The sequence below is a fragment of the Salvelinus fontinalis genome, chromosome 6, assembly GCF_029448725.1.
Source record: "Salvelinus fontinalis isolate EN_2023a chromosome 6, ASM2944872v1, whole genome shotgun sequence".
In the NCBI taxonomy this organism is placed as follows: Eukaryota; Metazoa; Chordata; class Actinopteri; order Salmoniformes; family Salmonidae; genus Salvelinus; species Salvelinus fontinalis.
Genome location: NC_074670.1, coordinates 77,862,446 through 77,889,599, shown reverse-complemented (window position 1 = coordinate 77,889,599; position 27,154 = coordinate 77,862,446). Strand labels below are relative to the sequence as shown.

General features: G+C 44.3%; 1 protein-coding gene across 1 annotated transcript; it reads right to left on the bottom strand.

Moving 5' to 3' along the window:
- Nucleotides 1-142: 142 nt before the first annotated feature.
- Nucleotides 143-26,326, bottom strand: LOC129858490 (complexin-2-like). The gene is made up of 4 exons (XM_055927758.1): nucleotides 26,202-26,326; nucleotides 7,376-7,520; nucleotides 3,200-3,387; nucleotides 143-420 (listed from the first exon to the last, which is right to left on the bottom strand). Exons 2-4 carry the CDS (start codon nucleotides 7,404-7,406, stop codon nucleotides 223-225), a joined length of 417 nt encoding a protein of 138 aa, XP_055783733.1. The 5' UTR covers nucleotides 7,407-7,520; nucleotides 26,202-26,326; the 3' UTR covers nucleotides 143-222.
- Between the last annotated feature and the right edge of the window lie 828 nt (nucleotides 26,327-27,154).

Here is a 27,154-nt window from a genome sequence, read left to right as displayed (position 1 = left end):
GATCTCTCCTCCCCCTCCCTGGACCCCCCTCCCCCAGTCCCAGATCTCTCCTCCCCTCCCCCAGTCCCAGATCTCCCCTCCCCCTCCCTGGACTCCCCTCCCCCAGTCCCAGATCTCTCCTCCCCCTCCCCCAGTCCCAGATCTCTCCTCCCCTCCCCCAGTCCCAGATCTCTCCTCCCCCTCCCTGGACCGAACCATGTGTTGTGGTTGTCGATGTGTTCATTACTTCTTGAACATGTCCTGCAGAGGTCCAGGGAGGAACTTGAGGACGGTGTCCAGAATGCTCTCCTCGTCCTCGTCGTCCTCGTCTCCGCACCCGGCTGGGATGGCCTTCTTGGCGCGAGTCAGAGACCCCTCACAGGCCTGCTCCATGGCTGCCTTCTCCTCCGCCTCCTTCTCCTCCTTCTTCTTCAGGCCATACTGCACGGATGAAGGGCAGAGAGTTAACAATAAACAGTATATATGAGGATGTCACTTTCAAAGAAGTAACACCCCCACCCCCCTGTTGAGGTCATATTGTGTCCCACAAGGTTTGATTCTTGGAACTATAGGGCCTTCAGAAAGTATTCACACACTGACTTTTTCCACATTTTGTTGTGTTACAGCCTGCATTTAAAATATATTAAATTGACATGTTTTTTGTCACTGGCCTACACACAATACCCCATAATGTCAAAGTGGATTATGTTTTAAGAATTTTTTAAAACTAATTAAAAATGAATAAGTATTCAACACCTTTGTTATGGCAAATCTAAATAAGTTCAGGAGTAAACATTTACTTAACAAGTCACATAATAAGTTGCATGGACTCGACAAAACCTATTCCTATTCCCCCTCAGGAGACTGAAAAGATTTGGCATGGGTCCTCAGATCCTCAAAAAGTTATACAGCTGCACCATCGAGAGCATCCTGACTGGTTGCATCACTGCCTGGTATGGTAACTGCTCGGACTCCGAAAGCAAGGCACTACAGAGGGTAGTGCGTACAGCCCAGTACATCACTGGGCCAAGCTTCCTGCTATTCAGGACCTCTATACCAGGCGGTGTCAGAGGAAGGCCCTAAAAATTGTCAAAGACTCCAGCCACCTTAGTCATAGACAGTTATCTCTGCTACCGCATGGCAAGTGGTACTGGAGTGCCAAGTCTAGGTCCAAGAGGATTCTAAACAGCTTCTACCCCCAAGCCATAAGACTTTTGAACAGCTAATCAAATGGCTACCCAGATTATTTACACCCCCCCCCCCCCCCCTTACGCTGCTGCAACTCTGTTAATTAACTATGCTTGGTCACTTTAATAACTATACCTACATGTACATATTACCTCAATTACCTTGACTAACCGGTGCCCCCGCACATTGACTCTGTGCCGATACCCACTGTTTTTAGCCTCTACATTGATTCTGTACCGATACCCCCCTGTATATAGCCTCGCTATTGTTATTTTACTGCTGCTCTTTAATTATTTGTTACTTTTATTTCTTATTTTTTACTTATCTCTTTTTTTCTTCTAAAAACTGCATTGTTGGTTAAGGGCTTGTAAGTAAGCATTTCACTGTAAGGTCTACACCTGTTATATTCAGCATTTCACTGTAAGGTCTACACCTGTTATATTCAGCATTTCACTGTAAGGTCTACACCTGTTGTATTCAGCATTTCACTGTAAGGTCTACAACTGTTGTATTCAGCATTTCACTGTAAGATCTACACCTGTTGTATTCAGCATTTCACTGTAAGGTCTACACCTGTTGTATTCAGCATTTCACTGTAAGGTCTACACCTGTTGTATTCAGCATTTCACTGTAAGGTCTACAACTGTTGTATTCAGCATTTCACTGTAAGATCTACACCTGTTGTATTCAGCATTTCACTGTAAGGTCTACTACACCTGTTGTATTCAGCATTTCACTGTGAGGTCTACTACACCTGTTATATTCAGCATTTCACTGTAAGGTCTACTACACCTGTTGTATTCAGCATTTCACTGTAAGGTCTGCACCTGTTGTATTCAGCATTTCACTGTAAGGTCTACTACACCTGTTGTATTCAGCATTTCACTGTAAGATCTACTACACCTGTAGTATTCAGCATTTCACTGTAAGGTCTACTACACCTGTTGTATTCAGCATTTCACTGTAAGGTCTACACCTGTTGTATTTGGCGCACGTGACAATTAACATTTGATTTGATTTGACTCACGCTGTGTGCAATAATAATGTTTACCATGATTGTTGAATGACTACCTCATCTCTGTACCCCACACACAACATGATCTGCTAGGTCTCTCAGTTGAGCAGTGAATTTCAAACACAGATTCAACCACAAAGATCAAGGAGGTTTTCCAATGCGTCACAAATAAGGACACGTATTGGTAGATGGGTAAAAATAAAAAAATCTAACATTGAATATTCCTTTGAGCATAGAGAAGTTATTAATTACACTTTGGATGGTGTACCAATACACATAGTCAGTACAAAGATACAGGTGTCCTTCCTAACTCAGTTGCCGGAGAGGAAGGAAACCGCTCAGGGATTTCACCATGAGGCGATTGGCAACTTTAAAACAGTTACAGAGTGTAATGGCTGTGATAGGAGAAAACTGAGGATGGATCAACAACATTGTAGTTACTCCACAATACTAACCTAATTGACAGAGTGAAAAGAAGGAAGCCTGTACAGAACACAAATATTGCAAAACATGCATCCTGTTTGCAACAAGGCACTAAAGTAATACTGCAAGAAATGTGGCAAAGCAATTAACTATTTGTCCTGAATACAAAGTGTTTTGTTTAGGGCAAATCCAATACAACACATTACTGAATGATGTTATGGGTATGATTGTAATCATTACGGGCTGGGGAGTTTTTAAAAAACATGTTTTCACTTTGTCCTTATGGAGTATTTTGTGTAGATGGATTAGACACAAAATCTATTTAATCCATTTTAAATTCAGGCTGTAACACAACAAAATGTGGAATAAGTCAAAGGGTATGAATACTTTCTGAAGGCACTGTACATTATTTCTAATTTCCATTAAAGGCACAATCTAGGATTAAAAGAACAATAAAACACTTTTTTAGGTACAGTATACAGGTGAAGGTTGGGGCTGGAGAAATGGAACAGTTTTTTTAAAGGGGGGCGGGGGTGGGGCTACATTGAATGTAAAATAGTTCCTGAGTAGTTTGTGGACTGCTGCAGTGCTCACCTTGTCCCTGATGGACTGTCGTACTACTTCTCTTTCTGACTCCATTTTCCGGTGCTTATCCTTCCTCTCCTCCTCCTGTTGTCTCAGAGCCTCCTGTCTCTCCTCCTCTTCCTCCTTCTTCTTCCTCACGACCTCTGGATCCTTCTCCTCCTCTCCTCCTAACATTTTCCCCATGTCTTTAGTGGCCCCTTGAGGAAACAGTCACACACACAGAGCCAGAAGTCATTCAATTAAAATATAGTAGACAGGTGTGTGCCTTTCCAAATCATGTCCAATCAATTGAATTTACCACAGGTGGACTCCAATCAAGTAGTAGAAACATTTCAAAGGTTTTTTTCAATAGAAACAGGTTGCACCTGAGCTCAATTTCGAGTCTCATAGCAAAGGGTCTGAACACTTATGTAAAAAAGGTATTTGTGTTTTTAATTTTTAAAACATTTGCAGAAATGTCTAAAAAACAGTTTTTTTGCTTTGTCATTATGGAGTATTGTGTGTAGATCGATGAGGATTTTTTTTTTTTATACATTTTATAATACGGCTGTAACGTAACAAAACGTAGAAAAAGGGACGGGGTCTGAATACTTTCCAAATGCACTGTATATGATCATCTTTATATGGTAAAGATCTTGATCCTGATTAAAAGAAGAGTGGTGAATGTATAATAAAGAATGAACACAAAGAATGCAATTTGGAGCTAAGTGCTAAAGTGGTCTCTCTTCATACATTCTTTGACTTGATGGTAATTATTTTTTGAATACCTCAATTATATATTCTAACAAAGCTCTCGTTTGATATATTCAGAGGATGGGAAGGACACAGACTGTGACAAATCATCCTTCAACAGTTGATGTCACGTCTTATGAATCACCATAACTAACCCTTTGACTGCATGGCACACAGCGTGTTTTGTCTAGCCTAGTGTGAAAACAGATAGAGAGAGAGAGAGAGAGAGAGAGAGAGAGAGAGAGATAAAAAATAGGGGACATGGCCCATTGGCTTCCACAGGCTGCTAGTCAAAAGGCTGTTGCTGCTGAAAAATGTGTTAGGGATGGGGGGAAGATTGGAGAATGGAACTCATTTGAATAATGGATGACCCTCATTGGTAAATCATGCCCTCGTTTGTCAAAAGTAAACCTAAATGTTGGACACTTTGGGATTAACTTTTACAATGATGACCAGCATCAAGAAGAGCTCATGAAGATGTACTGCAGCTAGGCTGTTTCCCAAATGGCACCTTAATTCCTACATAGTACACTTCTTTTGACCAGAGACTTATGAGCCCTGGTCAAAAGAAGTGCACTAGGCAGGAGATAGGGTGTCATTTCTGCTGTAGGCTACAGTTGATCATGAATGTACAGAGCCACTTTGTACACTAGCTATCTGGCATTTTTCTATGCTCCAGGAGAAGTAACATGCCTATTACAGGTATTCTAATACTATTACAGGTATTCTAATACTATTTACAGGTATTATAATACTATTACAGGTATTATAATACTATTACAATACTACTACAGGTATTATAATACTATTACAGGTATTATAATACTATTACAATACTATTACAGGTATTATAATACTATTACAATACTATTACAGGTATTATAATACTATTACAGGTATTATAATACTATTACAGGTATTATAATACTATTACAATACTACTACAGGTATTATAATACTACTACAGGTATTATAATACTACTACAGGTATTATAATACTATTACAGTAGATAACTGGACTGTTAGTGTCATGCCATAACAGATTACATGAGTGGTCAGTCTCATGGTGAAGATATAGCATTTGAGTGAGCTGGTGACTATGAACTATAGTGACTATAGTGAGCTGGTTATGACTATGAACTATATATAAATACACCTGGCGCTAACATGCGTCCTTTGTTCGGATCTTGTCCACATTCTGACTGGCCCACATTTTTTGAAATATTGTATGTCTACACATGGTATTTAAACGTGTCTCTTATCTGTCCACTGTGACCAGATTTCCTCGCCCCTCCCTGTCTGGAATTTATTTGACAGCTATTCTTTTCAAAATAATATGTAATTTATTTATTTGAAGACACATATTGATGCCGCCTGTCAATGACTTTAGAGGGCGGGATACTGATGAATTCAATGGTTTCACTGTCCAGATCTGTCTACACTTTATCCAGACACAATACGTGCCTGACTACCTCCAGAGGAGGTCGGGAAGATCTGATCACAATCAAATCACAGTGCATCTTTCAATCGTCTACACCTGTCTGAAAATGCGGCCACTATCAGAATGTGGACAGGATCAGGACAAAAGATGCATGTTAGAACCAGGTGTAAAAAGGGTTTTAGTCTTCTCTCCATGTTTTGACCTGCTGGCAGTAACTCCTCAGCTGTCTGTCTGTTTGGAGACTGATTGAAACAGGCCCGCAATTAGCAATCCCTGCTAATCTAATGTGCTCAGTCAGAGAGCCTGGTGAGGCAATATCGAATGAACTATGCAGCGATGCAAAGCAATCCCAGGCCAGAGGCTAGGATCCAGACAGAGATCTGTGTCAGATACCGGAAGAAAGCAACAAATGACATCCTGTTTATATCCAATGATATCAGTCGAAGCTAAATGTGATAGAGAAGTGGAAAAATATGACTTTTTAAAAATATATATCTCAAAAACCCAGTATGTACTATTCTGACATATCGAGAGCTTGGAAAATCTAAACACGGTTCTATCTGCAAAAATATTATTCTAAGATCAATTAACCATTTCAACCCCATCTTAATACCTTTAGGAATACGGTCTTGACAGACCTCATCTGTGGTGTCACTATATCTCAACAGGTCTTAAGAGAGACCGGAAACTTCCCCCAGCACAAACCCAGCCCTAGCCCCCCAGTCCCGCTGTCCCCCAGCCCCAGTTCCCCCCTCCCCCAGGCCTAGCCCCCCAGTCCCGCTGTCCCCCAGCCCCAGTCCCGCCCCCAGCCCTAGCCTCATCCCCATCCTAACCCAGTTGAAGCCCCAGTTTACCCCCAGCCCCTCAGCGCCCCATCCTAACCCAGCCCTCCATCTCACAGCCTCAGCCCCCCACCCAGCTTTCCCCCAGCTCCAGTCTCAGGCCCCCATCAATCCCCCATCCCCAGCCCCAGCTCCAGTCTCAGGCCCCCATCAATCCCCCATCCCCAGCCCCATCTCCAGTCTCAGGCCCCCATCAATCCCCCATCCCCAGCCTCCCAGCCCAATGAAATTCCAATCTGCACCAAGTCCAGAACAACCACATGAAAGGTCATCCCGTGGCCACAGCCTCTTTCCAGGAAGGCTATTTGCAGCCAAGCCCATCAGAGGACAGGAGGATTGGATTGGCAAGAGAGGTCTACACGTAGGTGTATTACCAATAGTTATTCAACTGGTTGACCCGAATCAGGAAGTTGATTTAAGAATGCATTGACCTCTAGACAGAGTTCACCCGCAGTGACAAGTAAATCTACACAGCTTATACACAGCAGGTAGCCTAGTGGTTAGAGCGTTGGACTAGTAACCGAAAAGTTGCTGGATCGAATCCCAGAGCTGACAAGGTAATAATCTGTCGTTCTGCCCCTGAACAAGGCAGTTAACCCACGGTTCCCCAGTAGGCCGTCATTGTAAGTAATAATTTGTTCTTAACTGACTTGCCTAGTTAAATAAAAAAATACTAGATATAAATGATGGAACTGCTGACTATAGATATAAATGATGGAGCTGTATCTGAGTCTATAGGTTGAGTTGACTATAGATATAAATGATGGAGCTGTATCTGAGTCTATAGGTTGAGTTGACTATAGATATACATGATAGAACTGTTTCTGAGTCTATAGGTTGAGTTGACTATAGATGTAAATGATGGAGCTGTATCTGAGTCTATAGGTTGATATTGCTTCTCTCTGAGACCTAGAACTAGAAACTGGTCATAAATTGTGAGCGTTTAATTCCTCGATACTGATCATAGCTTTACATTACAGTGTATTGTCTACAATAAGTTTACCAGGCAACTTGTTTGACTTGTTTATAGTTTAGCAGTTCTTCCAAAGTCAGTTTGTATTTTGAAGATGTCAAGAGGTACGTGCCCCCCTGAGTACAAACATCAGATCGCATGGCGAACAGATGTCCATAATATTGACACGTTCATATAGCAGCATATACAGTACTTACCACCTAAGGCTTGCTTCATCACAAAATTCATGGTTCCTTCTGATACTCTGGTCTTCTACAGACAAACACAACTGTGCATGTAGCCACCCCTTCTTTACCAGATCTCTGTTGCCTTCTGCAGTCTGTGTTTACCTCTTGATCCAACCTGTGGAGACAAAGGAGAGAGAAAGACAGAACAGTTTACCGGAAGATGTTAGCTAAGGATATGGACAGTGGCTAGGTATGGTTGAGGCGGTATGGTGTGTGTGTGTGTGTGTGTGTGTGTGTGTGTGTGTGGGTGTGTGTGTGTATGGGTGTGGGTGTGGGTGTGGGTGTGTGTGTGTGTGTGTGTGTGTGTGTGTGTGTGTGTGGTGTGTGTGTGTGTGTGTGTGTGTGTGTGTGTGTGTGTGTTTGTAGAGCATAAAGATGTATCAATCTCTATGTTGTGGAGTCTATGTCTACGTCAATACATCATCACTGAGCTCTAATAGAACAGAGTATATTTCCTGCTACAGTAAACCATCGGTGCTGCTGGATATTTCACCTCCTAGATGTCACTCTGGTCCCCCTTTGAAAGACAATCCCATTCCCCAGAGGCCCCTAGGATCAATATTAAGGGTACTCTTTTTTTGTTGAGAGGCGAGGGGTCATGGAGGGGTTTGGGATGACAGTGACTATGTGCTTGAGACCCAGAGGGGTAAAGAGAAGAGCCTCATGTCCGTAAACACACAGTGGGCCTGATGAGCTCCAGTCAAGAGCTGTTGAGATGTAGGCTTGCGTCCCAAATGGAACCCTGTTCCTTATATAACGCACTACTTTTAGGGCTCTGGTCAAAAGTAGCGCACAATGTAGGGAATTGGGTGTCATTTGGGACGCAGACCCTATTCTATAGGGTATCAGCACTGAGCTGAGTGCTCTCCCTGCATTAGCCACTGCTACTCTTTATCTGGGAAAGGTATCTCCAGTTAACAAGAACGTATTATAATGGAGATAGTGCCAACAGCCACCTACATTAGAATAGAGTGTTTTTTATATGCTGCTTGCTTGTTGATATAGAGTAGAACTCTAGGCAGGTGTAGAGGGTTTTTGACTGTACAACCCCAAGAAGTTAGTCCAGACCCAATTTTTTTTTATATCAACGGCAAACTTGATGACCCTTAAACGTTTCAAGTTGATAGGCCATTGTGAAATGGATTTACAAAGGATTTAAATGGACATGTAAAATCTGATTTCCTGATTTATCAATAATTCAGTCATCTCTTAATCAATCCCTTAGCGCTTTGTTGTTATTTGGACTCATGGTTCATGAGAAGAAGTTTTCCAAAATATCCAAGATGGAGGAAAATCTGTCCTGACGGACCATATGGTTTCTTGAGGCAAATTTGTTTAGCATGAGGAAAAACAACTTCATACAAAGTTTCAAGTCTCTAGGTCTGTGGTATTCAAAGGTGGGGTCGCGGGGGAACTGCAGTGGGGTCACCAAATATACAGTATATAAACTCAGCAAAAAAATAAACGTCTTCTCACTGTCAACTGTGTTTATTTTCAGCAAACTTAACATGTGTAAATATTTGTATGAACATAACAGGATTCAACAACTGAGACATAAACTGAACAAGTTCCACAGACATGTGACTAACAGAAATGGAATAATGTGTCCCTGAACAAAGGGGGGGTCAAAATCAAAAGTTGTGGCCACCAGCTGCATTAAGTACTGCAGTGCATCTCCTCCTCATGGACTGCAGCAGATTTGCCAGTTCTTGCTGTGAAATGTTACCCCACTCTTCCACCCAGGCACCTGCAAGTTCCCGGACATTTCTGGGGGGAATGGCCCTAGCCCTCACCCTCCATCCCAACAGGTCCCAGACGTGCTCAATGGGATTGAGATTCGGGCTCTTCGCTGGTCATGGCAGAACACTGACATTCCTGTCTTGCAGGAAATCACGCACAGAACGAGCAGTATGGCTGGTGGCATTGTCATGCTGGAGGGTCATGTCAAGATGAGCCTGCAGGAAGGGTACCACATGAGGGAGGAGGATGTCTTCCCTGTAATGCACAGCGTTGAGATTGCCTGCAATGACAACAAGCTCAGTCCGATGACGCTGTGACACACCGCCCCAGACCATGACGGACCCGCCACCTCCAAATCGATCCCGCTCCAGAGTACAGGCCTCGGTGTAATGCTCATTCCGAGACTCATCAGTGAAGAGCACTATTTGTAATCTTACCCTGTAATCGAACCCTGTAATCGAACCCACAAATGCTGATGCTCCAGATACTCAACTAGTCTAAAGAAGGCCAGTTGTTTAATCAGCATAACAGTTTTCAGCTGTGCTAACATAATTGCAAAAGGGTTTTCTAATGATCAATTAGCCTTTTAAAATGTTAAACTTGGATTAGCTAACACAACGTGCCATTGGAACACAGGAGTGATGGTTGCTGATAATGGGCCTCTGTAGCCTATGTAGATATTCCATCAAAAAATCAGCCGTTTCCAGCTACAGTAGTCATTTACAACATTAACAATGTCTACACTGTATTTCTGATCAATTTGATGTTGTTTTACTGGATGAAAAAAAGTGACTTTCTTTTTCAGAAACAAGAACATTTCTAAGTGACCCCAAACTTTTGAACGGTAGTGTAAGTATCAAAAGCGTTCCTCGTCTCTTGATTACTAGCCTAGTCCCCAGGACCAACTACTAGAGAGAGAGAGAGAGAGAGAGCAGGCTCTTGATTACTAGCCTAGTCCCCAGGACCAACTACTAGCCTAGTCCCCAGGACCAACTACTAGAGAGAGAGAGAGAGAGCAGGTTGCTGGATGAGATTCTTCCCCTTATGAATATCCATAACTTTGACATACTATTGCAAACACTACAAGGTTAAGTTTAAGTGGTTCAGACCTTGATTCTTTGCTACACTTTGCAAACAGAGGCTGGTATCATTTTTCTTCATTCTTTATATCCATGTTATTGTAACACACCTTGTCTTCAGTGACGCTCCTTTAAAGGTCGATGAATCTAATGACTATATTTGGGGAGAAACAATGGATACAGCACCTGTGTGTTCCGTACAGAGCTCCAAACTGTCTTCCCTCCGACAGCACTCTGATTGGCTAAAACAAGGCAGATAGCTTTACAGTGACAGGTTTAAGGGGTTGTTACCAGGACAACCACTTCTTACATCAGTTAGAGGCAGTGAGAGAGAAGGAACCCCGAACCATTGTTCTGTCAGAACAGGAGGTGAAACAGCAGCAGCTGCAGGACCAGACCAGGTCAGAGAGGAGGAGGAGGAGGACCAGGAGGACCAGGTCAGAGAGGAGGAGGAGGAGGACCAGGAGGACCAGGTCAGAGTGGAGGAGGACCAGGTCAGAGAGGAGGAGGAGCAGGTCAGAGAGGAGGATGAGCAGGTCAGAGAGGAGGAGGACGTCAGAGAGGAGGAGGAGCAGGTCAGAAAGGAGGATGAGCAGGTCAGAGAGGAGGAGGACGTCAGAGAGGAGGAGGAGCAGGTCAGAGAGGAGGATGAGCAGGTCAGAGAGGAGGAGGACCAGGAGGACCAGGTCAGAGAGGAGGAGGAGGAGGATGAGGTCAGAGAGGAGGAGGACCAGGAGGACAAGGTCAGAGAGGAGGAGGAGGACCAGGTCAGAGAGGAGAAGGACCAGGTCAGAGAGGAGGAGGAGGACCAGGTCAGAGAGGAGGAGGACCAGGTCAGAGAGGAGGAGGAGGACCAGGTCAGAGAGGAGGAGGACCAGGTCAGAGAGGAGGAGGACCAGGTCAGAGAGGAGGAGGACCAGGGACCAGGTCAGAGAGGAGGAGGAGGACCAGGTCAGAGAGGCACATGGTAGTGAGACCTATCGTAGCGAGGCACATGTTAGTGAGACCTATCATAGCGAGGCCCATGGTAGTGAGAGCTATCATAGCGAGGCCCATGGTAGTGAGACCTATCGTAGCGAGGCCCATGGTAGTGAGACCTATCATAGTGAGGCCTATCATAGCGAGGCCCATCATAGCGAGGCTTATGGTAGTGAGACCTATCATAGTGAGGCCCATGGTAGTGAGACCTATCATAGTGAGGCCCATGGTAGTGAGACCCATCATAGCGAGGCCCATGGTAGCGAGAGCCATGGTAGTGAGTCCTATCATAGCGAGGCCCATGGTAGTGAGACCTATCATAGCGAGGCCCATGGTAGTGAGACCCATCATAGCGAGGCCCATGGTAGTGAGCCCTATCATAGCGAGGCCCATGGTAGTGAGCCCTATCATAGCGAGGCCCATTGTAGTGAGCCCTATTGTAGCGAGGCCCATGGTAGTGAGCCCTATCATAGCGAGGCCCATGGTAGTGAGCCCTATCATAGTGAGGCCCATGGTAGTGAGCCCTATTGTAGCGAGGCCCATGGTAGTGAGCCCTATCATAGCGAGGCCCATGGTAGTGAGCCCTATTGTAGCGAGGCCCATGGTAGTGAGACCTATCATAGCGAGGCCCATGGTAGTGAGACCTATCATAGCGAGGCCCATGGTAGTGAGACCTATCATAGCGAGGCCCATGGTAGTGAGACCTATCATAGCGAGGCCCATGGTAGTGAGACCTATCATAGTGAGACCTATCATAGTGAGGCCCATGGTAGTGAGACCTATCATAGTGAGGCCCATGGTAGTGAGACCTATCATAGCGAGGCCCATGGTAGTGAGACCTATCATAGCGAGGCCCATGGTAGTGAGACCTATCATAGCGAGGCCCATGGTAGTGAGACCTATCATAGTGAGACCTATCATAGTGAGGCCCATGGTAGTGAGACCTATCATAGTGAGGCCCATGGTAGTGAGACCTATCATAGTGAGGCCCATGGTAGTGAGACCTATCATAGCGAGGCCCATGGTAGTGAGGCCTATCATAGCGAGTCCCATCGTAGCGAGGCCTATCATAGCGAGGCCCATGTTAGTGAGGCCTATCATAGCGAGGCCCATGGTAGTGAGACCTATCATAGCGAGGCCCATGGTAGTGAGACCTATCATAGCGAGGCCCATGGTAGTGAGGCCCATCGTAGCGAGGGCCATGGTAGTGAGTCCTATCATAGCGAGGCCCATGGTAGTGAGACCTATCATAGCGAGGCCCATGGTAGTGAGACCCATCATAGCGAGGCCCATGGTAGTGAGCCCTATCATAGCGAGGCCCATGGTAGTGAGCCCTATCATAGCGAGGCCCATTGTAGTGAGCCCTATTGTAGCGAGGCCCATGGTAGTGAGCCCTATCATAGCGAGGCCCATGGTAGTGAGCCCTATCATAGCGAGGCCCATTGTAGTGAGCCCTATTGTAGCGAGGCCCATGGTAGTGAGCCCTATCATAGCGAGGCCCATGGTAGTGAGCCCTATCATAGTGAGGCCCATGGTAGTGAGCCCTATTGTAGCGAGGCCCATGGTAGTGAGCCCTATCATAGCGAGGCCCATGGTAGTGAGCCCTATTGTAGCGAGGCCCATGTTAGTGAGGCCTATCATAGTGAGGCCCATTGTAGTGAGCCCCATCATAGCGAGGCCCATGGTAGTGAGCCCTATCATAGCGAGGCCCATGGTAGTGAGGCCTATCATAGCGAGGCCAATGGTAGTGAGACCTATCATAGCGAGGCCCATGGTAGTGAGCCCTATTGTAGCGAGGCCCATGGTAGTGAGACCCATCATAGCGAGGCCCATGGTAGTGAGCCCTATCATAGCGAGGCCCATGGTAGTGAGACCTATCATAGCGAGGCCCATGGTAGTGAGACCTATCATAGCTGGGCCCATTGTAGCGAGACCCATCAGAGTGAGACACATCGTAACGAGGCACAGCCTAGCGACACCCATAGTCAGACAGGGAAGTGCTTTTAGGGAACACACATTGTGATAGAGACACAGGATTCACTCAGGGGTTTTTAATCCCAGATCCCTGCAGTGTCTTTCCATTTCCTTCCTTTTAAATGTGGAACAGCTGCTTCACATCAGTGCTTCTACAATGATTGTGGACTAGAGCAGAGCGTTACTCTGCATAAGAGCAGAGGTCTCAACAACATCTCTCAGTCATCTGTCTGGTATTGTACTGTACCAGTCTCCACTCAGTCATCTGTCTGGTATTGTACTGTACCAGTCTCTACTCAGTCATCTGTCTGGTATTGTACTGTACCAGTCTCTACAACATCACTCAGTCATCTGTCTGGTATTGTACTGTACCAGTCTCCTCTCAGTCATCTGTCTGGTATTGTAATGTACCAGTCTCTACAACATCTCTCAGTCATCTGTCTGGTATTGTACTGTACCCGTCTCCACTCAGTCATCTGTCTGGTATTGTAATGTACCAGTCTCTACAACATCTCTCAGTCATCTTTCTGGTATTGTACTGTACCAGTCTCCACTCAGTCATCTGTCTGGTATTGTAATGTACCAGTCTCTACAACATCTCTCAGTCATCTGTCTGGTATTGTACTGTACCAGTCTCCACTCAGTCATCTGTCTGGTATTGTAATGTACCAGTCTCTACAACATCTCTCAGTCATCTGTCTGGTATTGTACTGTACCAGTCTCCACTCAGTCATCTGTCTGGTATTGTACTGTACCAGTCTCAACAACAACTCTGTCATCTGTCTGGTATTGTACTGTACCAGTCTCCACTCAGTCATCTGTCTGGTATTGTACTGTACCAGTCTCAACAACAACTCTGTCATCTGTCTGGTATTGTACTGTACCAGTCTCCACTCAGTCATCTGTCTGGTATTGTACTGTACCAGTCTCTACTCAGTCATCTGTCTGGTATTGTACTGTACCAGTCTCTACAACATCACTCAGTCATCTGTCTGGTATTGTACTGTACCAGTCTCCTCTCAGTCATCTGTCTGGTATTGTAATGTACCAGTCTCTACAACATCTCTCAGTCATCTGTCTGGTATTGTACTGTACCAGTCTCCACTCAGTCATCTGTCTGGTATTGTAATGTACCAGTCTCTACAACATCTCTCAGTCATCTTTCTGGTATTGTACTGTACCAGTCTCTACAACATCACTCAGTCATCTGTCTGGTATTGTACTGTACCAGTCTCCACTCAGTCATCTGTCTGGTATTGTAATGTACCAGTCTCTACAACATCTCTCAGTCATCTGTCTGGTATTGTACTGCACCAGTCTCCACTCAGTCATCTGTCTGGTATTGTAATGTACCAGTCTCTACAACATCTCTCAGTCATCTGTCTGGTATTGTACTGTACCAGTCTCCACTCAGTCATCTGTCTGGTATTGTACTGTACCAGTCTCTACAACATCACTCAGTCATCTGTCTGGTATTGTACTGTACCAGTCTCTACAACATCACTCAGTCATCTGTCTGGTATTGTACTGTACCAGTCTCCACTCAGTCATCTGTCTGGTATTGTACTGTACCAGTCTCAACAACAACTCTGTCATCTGTCTGGTATTGTACTGTACCAGTCTCAACAACAACTCAGTCATCTGTCTGGTATTGTACTGTACCAGTCTCTACAACATCACTCAGTCATCTGTCTGGTATTGTACTGTACCAGTCTCTACAACATCACTCAGTCATCTGTCTGGTATTGTACTGTACCAGTCTCTACAACATCACTCAGTCATCTGTCTGGTATTGTACTGTACCAGTCTCCACTCAGTCATCTGTCTGGTATTGTACTGTACCAGTCTCTACAACATCACTCAGTCATCTGTCTGGTGATGTACTGTACCAGTCTCCACTCAGTCATCTGTCTGGTATTGTACTGTACCAGTCTCCACTCAGTCATCTGTCTGGTATTGTACTGTACCAGTCTCTACTCAGTCATCTGTCTGGTATTGTACAGTACCAGTCTCTACAACATCACTCAGTCATCTGTCTGGTATTGTACTGTACCAGTCTCCTCTCAGTCATCTGTCTGGTATTGTACTGTACCAGTCTCTACAACAACTCTGTCATCTGTCTGGTATTGTACTGTACCAGTCTCCACAACATCTCAGTCATCTGTCTGGTATTGTACTGTACCAGTCTCTACAACATCACTCAGTCATCTGTCTGGTATTGTACTGTACCAGTCTCTACAACATCACTCAGTCATCTGTCTGGTATTGTACTGTACCAGTCTCCACTCAGTCATCTGTCTGGTATTGTACTGTACCAGTCTCCACTCAGTCATCTGTCTGGTATTGTACTGTACCAGTCTCTACAACATCACTCAGTCATCTGTTTGGTATTGTACTGTACCAGTCTCCACTCAGTCATCTGTCTGGTATTGTACTGTACCAGTCTCTACTCAGTCATCTGTCTGGTATTGTACTGTACCAGTCTCTACAACATCACTCAGTCATCTGTCTGGTATTGTACTGTACCAGTCTCCTCTCAGTCATCTGTCTGGTATTGTAATGTACCAGTCTCTACAACATCTCTCAGTCATCTGTCTGGTATTGTACTGTACCCGTCTCCACTCAGTCATCTGTCTGGTATTGTAATGTACCAGTCTCTACAACATCTCTCAGTCATCTTTCTGGTATTGTACTGTACCAGTCTCCACTCAGTCATCTGTCTGGTATTGTAATGTACCAGTCTCTACAACATCTCTCAGTCATCTGTCTGGTATTGTACTGTACCAGTCTCCACTCAGTCATCTGTCTGGTATTGTAATGTACCAGTCTCTACAACATCTCTCAGTCATCTGTCTGGTATTGTACTGTACCAGTCTCCACTCAGTCATCTGTCTGGTATTGTACTGTACCAGTCTCAACAACAACTCTGTCATCTGTCTGGTATTGTACTGTACCAGTCTCCACTCAGTCATCTGTCTGGTATTGTACTGTACCAGTCTCAACAACAACTCTGTCATCTGTCTGGTATTGTACTGTACCAGTCTCCACTCAGTCATCTGTCTGGTATTGTACTGTACCAGTCTCTACTCAGTCATCTGTCTGGTATTGTACTGTACCAGTCTCTACAACATCACTCAGTCATCTGTCTGGTATTGTACTGTACCAGTCTCCTCTCAGTCATCTGTCTGGTATTGTAATGTACCAGTCTCTACAACATCTCTCAGTCATCTGTCTGGTATTGTACTGTACCAGTCTCCACTCAGTCATCTGTCTGGTATTGTAATGTACCAGTCTCTACAACATCTCTCAGTCATCTTTCTGGTATTGTACTGTACCAGTCTCTACAACATCACTCAGTCATCTGTCTGGTATTGTACTGTACCAGTCTCCACTCAGTCATCTGTCTGGTATTGTAATGTACCAGTCTCTACAACATCTCTCAGTCATCTGTCTGGTATTGTACTGCACCAGTCTCCACTCAGTCATCTGTCTGGTATTGTAATGTACCAGTCTCTACAACATCTCTCAGTCATCTGTCTGGTATTGTACTGTACCAGTCTCCACTCAGTCATCTGTCTGGTATTGTACTGTACCAGTCTCTACAACATCACTCAGTCATCTGTCTGGTATTGTACTGTACCAGTCTCTACAACATCACTCAGTCATCTGTCTGGTATTGTACTGTACCAGTCTCCACTCAGTCATCTGTCTGGTATTGTACTGTACCAGTCTCAACAACAACTCTGTCATCTGTCTGGTATTGTACTGTACCAGTCTCAACAACAACTCAGTCATCTGTCTGGTATTGTACTGTACCAGTCTCTACAACATCACTCAGTCATCTGTCTGGTATTGTACTGTACCAGTCTCTACAACATCACTCAGTCATCTGTCTGGTATTGTACTGTACCAGTCTCTACAACATCACTCAGTCATCTGTCTGGTATTGTACTGTACCAGTCTCCACTCAGTCATCTGTCTGGTATTGTACTGTACCAGTCTCTACAACATCACTCAGTCATCTGTCTGGTGATGTACTGTACCAGTCTCCACTCAGTCATCTGTCTGGTATTGTACTGTACCAGTCTCCACTCAGTCATCTGTCTGGTATTGTACTGTACCAGTCTCTACTCAGTCATCTGTCTGGTATTGTACAGTACCAGTCTCTACAACATCACTCAGTCATCTGTCTGGTATTGTACTGTACCAGTCTCCTCTCAGTCATCTGTCTGGTATTGTACTGTACCAGTCTCTACAACAACTCTGTCATCTGTCTGGTATTGTACTGTACCAGTCTCCACAACATCTCAGTCATCTGTCTGGTATTGTACTGTACCAGTCTCTACAACATCACTCAGTCATCTGTCTGGTATTGTACTGTACCAGTCTCTACAACATCACTCAGTCATCTGTCTGGTATTGTACTGTACCAGTCTCCACTCAGTCATCTGTCTGGTATTGTACTGTACCAGTCTCCACTCAGTCATCTGTCTGGTATTGTACTGTACCAGTCTCTACAACATCACTCAGTCATCTGTCTGGTATTGTACTGTACCAGTCTCTACAACATCACTCAGTCATCTGTCTGGTATTGTACTGTACCAGTCTCTACAACATCACTCAGTCATCTGTCTGGTATTGTACTGTACCAGTCTCCACTCAGTCATCTGTCTGGTATTGTACTGTACCAGTCTCTACAACATCACTCAGTCATCTGTCTGGTATTGTACTGTACCAGTCTCCACTCAGTCATCTGTCTGGTATTGTACTGTACCAGTCTCTACAACAACTCTCAGTCATCTGTCTGGTATTGTAATGTACCAGTCTCTACAACATCTCTCAGTCATCTGTCTGGTATTGTACTGAACCAGTCTCCTCTCAGTCATCTGTCTGGTATTGTAATGTACCAGTCTCTACTCAGTCATCTGTCTGGTATTGTACTGTACCAGTCTCTACAACAACTCTCAGTCATCTGTCTGGTATTGTAATGTACCAGTCTCTACAACATCACTCAGTCATCTGTCTGGTATTGTACTGTACCAGTCTCCTCTCAGTCATCTGTCTGGTATTGTACTGTACCAGTCTCTACAACAACTCTGTCGTCTGTCTGGTATTGTACTGTACCAGTCTCCACTCAGTCATCTGTCTGGTATTGTACTGTACCAGTCTCTACAACAACTCTCAGTCATCTGTCTGGTATTGTAATGTACCAGTCTCTACAACATCACTCAGTCATCTGTCTGGTATTGTACTGTACCAGTCTCCACTCAGTCATCTGTCTGGTATTGTACTGTACCAGTCTCAACAACAACTCTGTCATCTGTCTGGTATTGTACTGTGGCGCTAATCTGTTTGTCTGGAGTGGTTCAATGAGCCCACAATGGGTTTTCTCCTCTAGTGAAATAAAAGAGAGAAAGCCAAGTGCTGCTGGCCGGTAAGTGGCCTATCGGTGACTCAGGTTCCTGGGGTCTGTTCAGTAGGGAGCAACATGGCAAAATAATCAGATAGAAATGCATTTCGCAGAACAGACAGATAAAACAGATTTATTTTGCCCTGTAGAATTGGGGAATCATCATGTCAGCTGCTCTAATCATTACAATTCTATCAAATCAAATTTTATTAGTCACATACAGATGTTATTGGGGGTATAGTGAAATGCTTATGTTCCTAGCTCCAACAGTGCAGTAATATCTAACAGTTCATAACAATACACACATCTAAAAGTAAAAGAATGGAATTAAGAAATATATAAATATTAGGACGAGCGATGTTGGAGTGGCATTGACTAAAATACAGTAGAATAGAATACAGTATATACATATGAGATGAGTAAAGCAGTATGTAAACAATATTAAAGTGACTAGTGCACCTCTCTGGGAAGAGGAAGGGTGGGGGTGTATGCTTCATGATTAACGACTCATGCTGTAATCATAACAACATACAGGAACTCAAGTCCTTCTGCTCACCCGACCTACAATTCCTTACAATCAAATGCCGGCCATATTACATCCCAAGAGAATTCTCTTCAGTTATAGTCACAGCTGTGTACATTCCCCCTCAAGCAGACACCAAGACGGCGCTCAAGGAACTTCACTGGACTCTATGTAAACTGGAAACCATATATCCTGAGGCACAGGGGCAATACACTCGATCACTGCTACTCTAACTTCCGCGATGCATACAAAGCCCTCCCCCGACCTCCCTTCGGCAAATCCAACCACGACGCCATCTTGCTCCTACCTTCTTATAGGCAGAAACTCAAACAGGATCTACCAGTGACGAGACCCATTCAACGCTGGTCTGACCAATCGGAATCCACGCTTCAAGATTGATTTGATCACGCGGACTGGGATATGTTCCGGTCAGCCTCAGAGAACAACATTGATTTATACTCTGACTCGGTGAAGTGCACTGGAGATGTTGTAACCACGGTGACTATTAAAACCTACCCTAACCAGAAACCGTGGATAGATGGCGGCATTCGCACAAAACTAAAAGGGCAAACCACCGCATTTAACCGTGGAAAGAGGTCTGGGAATATGGCTGAATATAAACAGTGTAGTTATTCCCTCTGCAAGACAATCAAACAAGCGAAATGCCGATACAGGGACAAAGTGGAGTCGCAATTCAACGGCTCAGACACGAGACGTATGTAGCAGGATCTACAGGAAATCACAGACTACAAAAAGAAAACCAGCCACGTCACGGACACTGACGTCATGCTTCCAGACAAACAAAATACCTTTGCCCGGTTTGAGGATAATACAGCGCCACCGTCGCGGCCCGCTAACAAGGACTGCGCCCTCCTTCGCCCTCTCCTTCTCCGTGGTCGACGTGAGTAAAACATTTAAATGTGTCAACCCTCACAATGCTGCCGGCCCAGACAGCATCTCTAGTCGAGTCCTCAGAGCATGCGCAGACCAGCTGGCTGGTGTGTTTACGGACATATTCAATCAATCCCTATCCCAGTCTGCTGTCCCCACATGCTTCAATATGACCCCCATTGTTCCTGTACCCAAAAAACCAAAGGTAACTGAACTAAATGACTACCGCCCAGTTGCACTCACTTATGTCATCGTGAAGTGCTTTGAGAGACTAGTCAAGGATCATATCACCTCCACCCTACCTGATAGCCTAGACCCACTCCAATTTGCTTACTGCCCCAATAGGTCCACAGACCATGCAATCGCCATCACACTGCCCTATCCCATCTGGACAATAGGAATACCTATGTAAGAATGCTGTTCATTGACAACAGCTCAGCATTCAACACCATAGTACCCTCCAAGCTCATTATAGAGCTGGAGGCCCTGGGTCTCAACCCCGCCCTGTGCAATTAGGTCCTGGACTTTCTGACGGGCCGCCCTCAGTTGGTGAAGGTAGGAAACAACATCTCCACTTCGCTGACCCTCAACACTGGGGCCCCACAAGGGTGCGTGCTCAGCCCCCTCCTGTACTCCCTGTTCACCCATGACTGCGTGGCCATGCACGCCTCCAACTCAATCATCAAGTTTGCAGACGACACAACAGTAATGGGCTTGATTACCAACAATGACAAGACAGCCTACAAGGAGGAAGTGAGGGCACTCGGAGTGTGGTGTCAGGAAAACAACCTCTCACTCAATGTCAACAAAACAAAGGAGATGATTGTGGACTTCAGGAAACAGCAGAGGGAGCACCCCCCTATCCATATCGAAGGGACAGCAGTGGAGAAGGTGGAAAGTTTGAAGTTCCTTGGCGTACACATCACATACAAACTGAAATGGTCCACCCACACAGACAGTGGGGTGAAAAGGCACAACAGCGCCTCTTCAACCTCAGGAGGCTGAAGAAATGTGTCTTGTCACCCAAAACCCTGACAAACTTTTACAGATGCACAATCGAGAGCATCCTGTCGGGCTGTATAACAGCCTGGTACGGCAACCGCAAGGCTCTCCAAAGGGTGGTGCGGTCTGCACAATGCATCACCGGGGGCAAACTACCTGCCCTCCCGGACCTCAACCACAGCCTGTTCACCCTGCTATCATCCAGAAGGCTAGGTCAGTACAAGTGCATCAAAGCCGGGACCGAGAGACTAAAAAACAGCTTCTATCTCAAGGCCATCAGACTGTTAAATAGTCTTCACTAGCCGGCTACCACCCGATAACTCAAACCTGCACCTTAGTGGCTGCTGCGGTATTTTCCTGTCCGGATGAAAAGCGTGCCCAAAGTAAACTGCCTGCTACTCAGGCCCAGAAGCTAGGATATGCATATAAATGATAGATGTGGATAGAAAACACTATAACGTTTCTAAAACTGTTAAAAGTATGTCTGTGAGTATAACAGAACTTATTTGGCAGGCAAAACCCCGAGGACAAACCATCCAGGAAATTTTTGTTTTTGAGGTGGCTGTGTTTTCAATTGGTTTTCTATGTGAATCTAGATTTCTGAGGTATCTGGTTGCAGTTCATATGGCTTCCACTAGATGTCAACAGTCTTTAGAAATTGGTTGATGTTTTTCCTTTGAGAAATGAAGAAGTAGCCATTTCCATTGTGGATTGTCCAAGTGGACAGTTTTGTTTGGGGCGCGTGACCTGAAGCTTGCTCCACTTTCATTTTATCCAGTATTGATCACAGTTTTCCCTGTCTTAAATTTGATTGATTATTTAAGTTTTAAAATATCTAAAGTTGGAGTAGGAAAGTTGTTTGAAATGTTTGGACAAAGTTTACAGGTAACTTATTAGATATTTTGTGGTCATGTTGGGCGAGGTGGAACCGGTGTTTTTCTGAATCAAACGCTCCAAATAAATTGACATTTTGGAGATATAATGACGGAATTAATCGAACAAAAGAACCATTTGTGATATTTATGGGACATATTGGAGTGGCAACAGAAGAAGCTCTTCAAAGGTAAGGCATGAATTATATAATTATTTCTGAGTTTTGTATCGTGCCTGGCGTGTTGAAATATGATTGTCATGTGTTTGTTTGATGGGGTGCTGTCCTCAGATAATAGCATGGTTTGCTTTCGCCGTAAAGCCTTTTAGAAATCTGACACGGTGGCTAGATCAACAAGAAGTTAAACTTTAATTTGGTGTATTGCACTTGTGAATGTATGAAAGTTAAATATTTCTAATAATAAAAAATAAAAAATTCACGCTCTGCAATTTCACCAGATGTTGTCGAAACGTTCCTCTAGCGGAACCCCTAGCCATAACAGGTTTTAAAATCCCCAGCAAAAAATAAATGCGGCCTCAGGATATGTGGTTTCCAGTTTGCACAAAGGTGGAATATACACGGCTGTGACTATAACTGAAGAGAATTCTCTTGAGAGGTAATATCTGCAGTGTTGTGAAGAATGTGAACATTTCAGCCCATTAAACAACCCCGCCCTGGTGTCTTGTCTCATTGCACCCCTGCTGAGAGGTGTCAAAGCAGAGTAGTGGCGATGGTTTGAGTCTCACATAGAGGTCCTGGGAACCCCCTCCCTCTACACGGTGGGGTCTAATTAGCCTCTGTCAAAATGATGCAGTGTTGTCATCTTCAACACCTAGCGTAACAACAACAGTGTGGTTCTGTACCGTTAGGCTACCGTAAACACTACAAAGGAACAAGGGAATATATTCATGACGTGCTGCTAACTACTTTTGGAAACAATCATTTATAATTTCGAGGGTATGCCAACACCAATCCATTATCATAATTTGATTATCTCAGTTTGTAATGAATATGATGTCACTACAGTGTATGTTACTGTGCATACCATTTCAGCTATAGATTAGAAGCTCTATCCATTATCTGTTACCATTTCAGCTACAGATTAGTAGCTCTATCCATTATCTGTTACCATTTCAGCTATAGATTAGAAGCTCTATCCATTATCTGTTACCATTTCAGCTATAGATTACCATTTCTACCATTTCAGCTATAGATTAGAAGCTCTATCCATTATCTGTTACCATTTCAGCTATAGATTAGTAGCTCTATCCATTATCTGTTACCATTTCAGCTATAGATTAGAAGCTCTATCCATTATCTGTTACCATTTCAGCTATAGATTAGAAGCTCTATCCATTATCTGTTACCATTTCAGCTATAGATTAGTAGCTCTATCCATTATCTGTTACCATTTCAGCTATAGATTAGTAGCTCTATCCATTATCTGTTACCATTTCAGCTATAGATTAGAAGCTCTATCCATTATATGTTACCATTTCAGCGATAGATTAGAAGCTCTATCCATTATCTGTTACCATTTCAGCTATAGATTAGACGCTCTATCCATTATCTGTTACCATTTCAGCTACAGATTAGAAGCTCTATCCATTATCTGTTACCATTTCAGCTATAGATTAGAAGCTCTATCCATTATCTGGTACCATTTCAGCTATAGATTAGTAGCTCTATCCATTATCTGTTACCATTTCAGCTATAGATTAGAAGCTCTATCCATTATCTGGTACCGTTTCAGCTGTAGATTAGAAGCTCTATCCATTATCTGTTACCATTTCAGCTACAGATTAGAAGCTCTATCCATTATCTGTTACCATTTCAGCTATAGATTAGAAGCTCTATCCATTATCTGTTACCATTTCAGCTACAGATTAGAAGCTCTATCCATTATCTGTTACCATTTCAGCTATAGATTAGACGCTCTATCCATTATCTGTTACCATTTCAGCTACAGATTAGAAGCTCTATCCATTATCTGTTACCATTTCAGCTATAGATTAGAAGCTCTATCCATTATCTGTTACCATTTCGGCTATAGATTACAAGCTCTATCCATTATCTGTTACCATTTCGGCTATAGATTAGAAGCTCTATCCATTATCTGTTACCATTTCAGCTCTAGAAGATCTATTCAATTACAAATCAGCTCCTCTGGTCAAAGTAGTGCACTATATAGGGAATAGGGTGCAATTTGGCACTGGTAAAAAGTAGTGCACGAAATAGGAAATAGGGTGCCATTTGGCACTGGTTAAAAGTAGTGCACGATATAGGGAATAGGGTGCCATTTGGGAAACATCATGTCTACTGGGTTCTGAAATACAGACTGAACCTGATCCTTTGAACCTGTATGACAACATCCCCATCACAGGCTCCTAAAGGGACCATTTGTCCAGGTAATTGTAACAGGAGTTCTTATTATTTTCATTATTGCATTATAAACATCTCACAACATCTTGATTGAGGTTTATTTCTGTGGGAGATTATATTAATAATTCATCAGTTTGAATCCTCTGTGGTTCAGCAGCTCAGTCTCTCTCTCTCTCTCTCTCTCTCTGTCTCTCTCTCTCTCTCTCTGTCTCTCTCTCTCTCTCTCTCTCTCTCTCTGTCTCTCTCTCTCTCTCTCTCTCTCTCTGCCCATCTCTCCCTCTCCCCCTCTCTCCTCTGCTGCACTGCTAACAGAACAGAACGCACACAGGAATTTTCAAACCATCTCCACATCTGTCATCTACAGCCCACTTTTGACAAGATGATTAATCTCCTTCCAACTAGGTGACAGGCAAGCCTGGGTGGCATTTTACCCTCGGCATCTGCCGGAGGCTGTAGGCTAGTATTACAGCTATACAATTATTACAACATGTACTGTAGGTGTATTACTTGATTTTTTTTTGCATTGGATGTATAGAAGGCAATCTATGTAGTCTTAAGAGTGATTGAAAGGTTGTGGATGAGCTCACTGAATTTCATGAAATCTTTATCCAAAAGGTTCTCGCACTTAACATGACTGAGGATTACATGAATGAACTGTAGGGTTGGCTGCCTCCAGGCTCTGATAGGCTACTGTACAAGCATGGCTGGAGGATGTTGATTCAGCTATAAGCAACTGTTGAAAGTATACCCATTGGTAGGCTAATGGTGAAACACTGGCACTGACTGTAAATGTTGAACTCATCCATCCCTTAGTTCTGAACAACAAGGATTCTATATGGTCTTATTGGTGGACCAGTGACCTGAACTTTTCTGGATCCTGTATACTTATGTATGCATTCTCTCTCTCTCTCTCTAGTTCCTGCTCTCTCTCTCTCTCTCTCTCTCTCTCTCTCTCTCTCTCTCTCTCTAGTTCATTTCTCTCTCTCTCTCTCTCTCTCTCTCTCTCTCTCTCTCTCTCTCTCTCTCTCTCTCTCTCTCTTTCTCTCTCTCTCTATAGTTCATGTTCTCTCTCTCTCTCTCTCTCTCTCTAGTTCCCGCTCTCTCTCTCTCTAGTTCCTGCTCTCTCTCTCTCTCTCTCTCTCTCTCTCTCTCTCTCTCTCTCTCTCTCTCTCTCTCTCTCTCTCTCTCTCTCTCTCTAGTTCCTGCTCTCTCTCTCTCTCTCTCTCTCTCTCTCTCTCTCTCTCTCTCTCTCTCTCTCTCTCTCTCTCTCTCTCTCTCTCTCTCTCTCTCTCTCTCTCACACACATACATACACAGCGTGAGTGCATATAGCATGAATATTTAGGCTAATCCATTCAGCATAACATCAAATATTTAAGGTGTCCATAACAGGAGATCTGGTCCATTTCAACAGACTGGTAACCTACACCCTCAACAAAAACACATTGGTCTGCGCATACAACATACAACATACCTATAGAAAATGCATGTTTAACTTGAACAACCCAATACATGTTCAGACCGATCGCTCATCGAATAGAGCGTCTCAGTAGACTATCTAATGCATGCACAACAACCGCCCATTGACGAAAAACATCAGCGCCACACACGCATCTATATTTTCTCCTCCGCCGCTCAATAGCTTTGAGGAGGACACCCCCCCCCCCCCCCCCCCGCCCCACTTACTGCCAGATATGGCGGTAAAATAGGCAACAACCATGATCACTCTTTTCATTTTTCTAACATGGTGCTGAAAGTAACAGCTCAACACGCCTTGAAACCAGCGCGTGTCCATTGTCGACTGCAGTTCGTACCACCAGTAGCCTAGCTGGTTTCAGCACCAGGCGAGTGGAAAGTCAAAACGTGTTCCCAGCTATGTGAAACACCTGTTCCTCAAAATTAATTGATCGGAGAAAGGGGTGCGTTATATTAGTTGTTCAAACAAACCTTGGCGCAGCTGGAGAAAGTCAGGCGGCGTCTCTCTCGGTCCCCAACCAACAAGTCTGTCTGTTATCCTCCGCAGTTTGGCGATGAGTAGTATCGCCCGCCCTCAGTCCCGACCACCCCTTCACTATTCACACTACCACTTCAAGCTTCTCCAAAAATACAAATAAAATATCACAATTTACACAGTTCGCATTTTTGTATCTCCTAGAATTGTTCAAATCAACTGCATATAATCTGGATGTATAATTTTGTTTTAGTCATGGACACCAAATGGTTATTTCTGGTTATGGATATGACTTGTTGTGAAATAATTTTCATGGAATCAAAGCCTAAGGGTTAACTTGCTTTAGAGATGGATAAAGATTGTTTACATTGTGCTGTTTTATCGTTATTTAGCACCCAATATGCTATTTGGCAGACTTCAGTAGAGAACCTATAGGCCTAGAGAACACATGGGACAATAGACTACAGAGTGACAATGAAGAGGTATTAAGAGATACTCAATATAATTCATTATTGATTTCTATGACACATTCACGAGCAACATGTAATATCAATGGGTCTCCGATCAGAGAGACATAAATGATATTGACGCCAAAGTGTAGGAGTGCTGATCAGATTGAAAATCAGACATAAATGCAGTGTGTGTGTAATCAAGCCTCTGTTGTGAGGCTGCAGGGTGTGTGAGGCTGCTGGCTGTGTGAGGCTGCAGGGTGTGTGAGGCTGCTGGCTGTGTGAGGCTGCAGGGTGTGTGTAATCAAGCCTCTGTTGTGAGGCTGCAGGGTGTGTGAGGCTGCTGGCTGTGTGAGGCTGCAGGGTGTGTGAGGCTGCTGGCTGTGTGAGGCTGCAGGGTGTGTGAGGCTGCAGGCTGTGTGAGGCTGCTGGCTGTGTGAGGCTGCTGGCTGTGAGAGGCTGCAGGGTGTGTGAGGCTGCAGGGTGTGAGAGGCTGCTGG

What these genes read in the sequence shown, in the direction of transcription:
- LOC129858490 (XM_055927758.1), bottom strand. Translation starts at nt 7,406, where the DNA reads ATGAATTTTGTGATGAAGCAAGCCTTAGGTG. An exon ending in GATGAAGCAAGCCTTAGGTG is followed by an intron (nt 3,388 to 7,375) that starts GTAAGTACTGTA and finishes TGTTTCCTCAAG; the next exon opens with GGGCCACTAAAGACATGGGG. An exon ending in GACAGTCCATCAGGGACAAG is followed by an intron (nt 421 to 3,199) that starts GTGAGCACTGCA and finishes TCATCCGTGCAG; the next exon opens with TATGGCCTGAAGAAGAAGGA.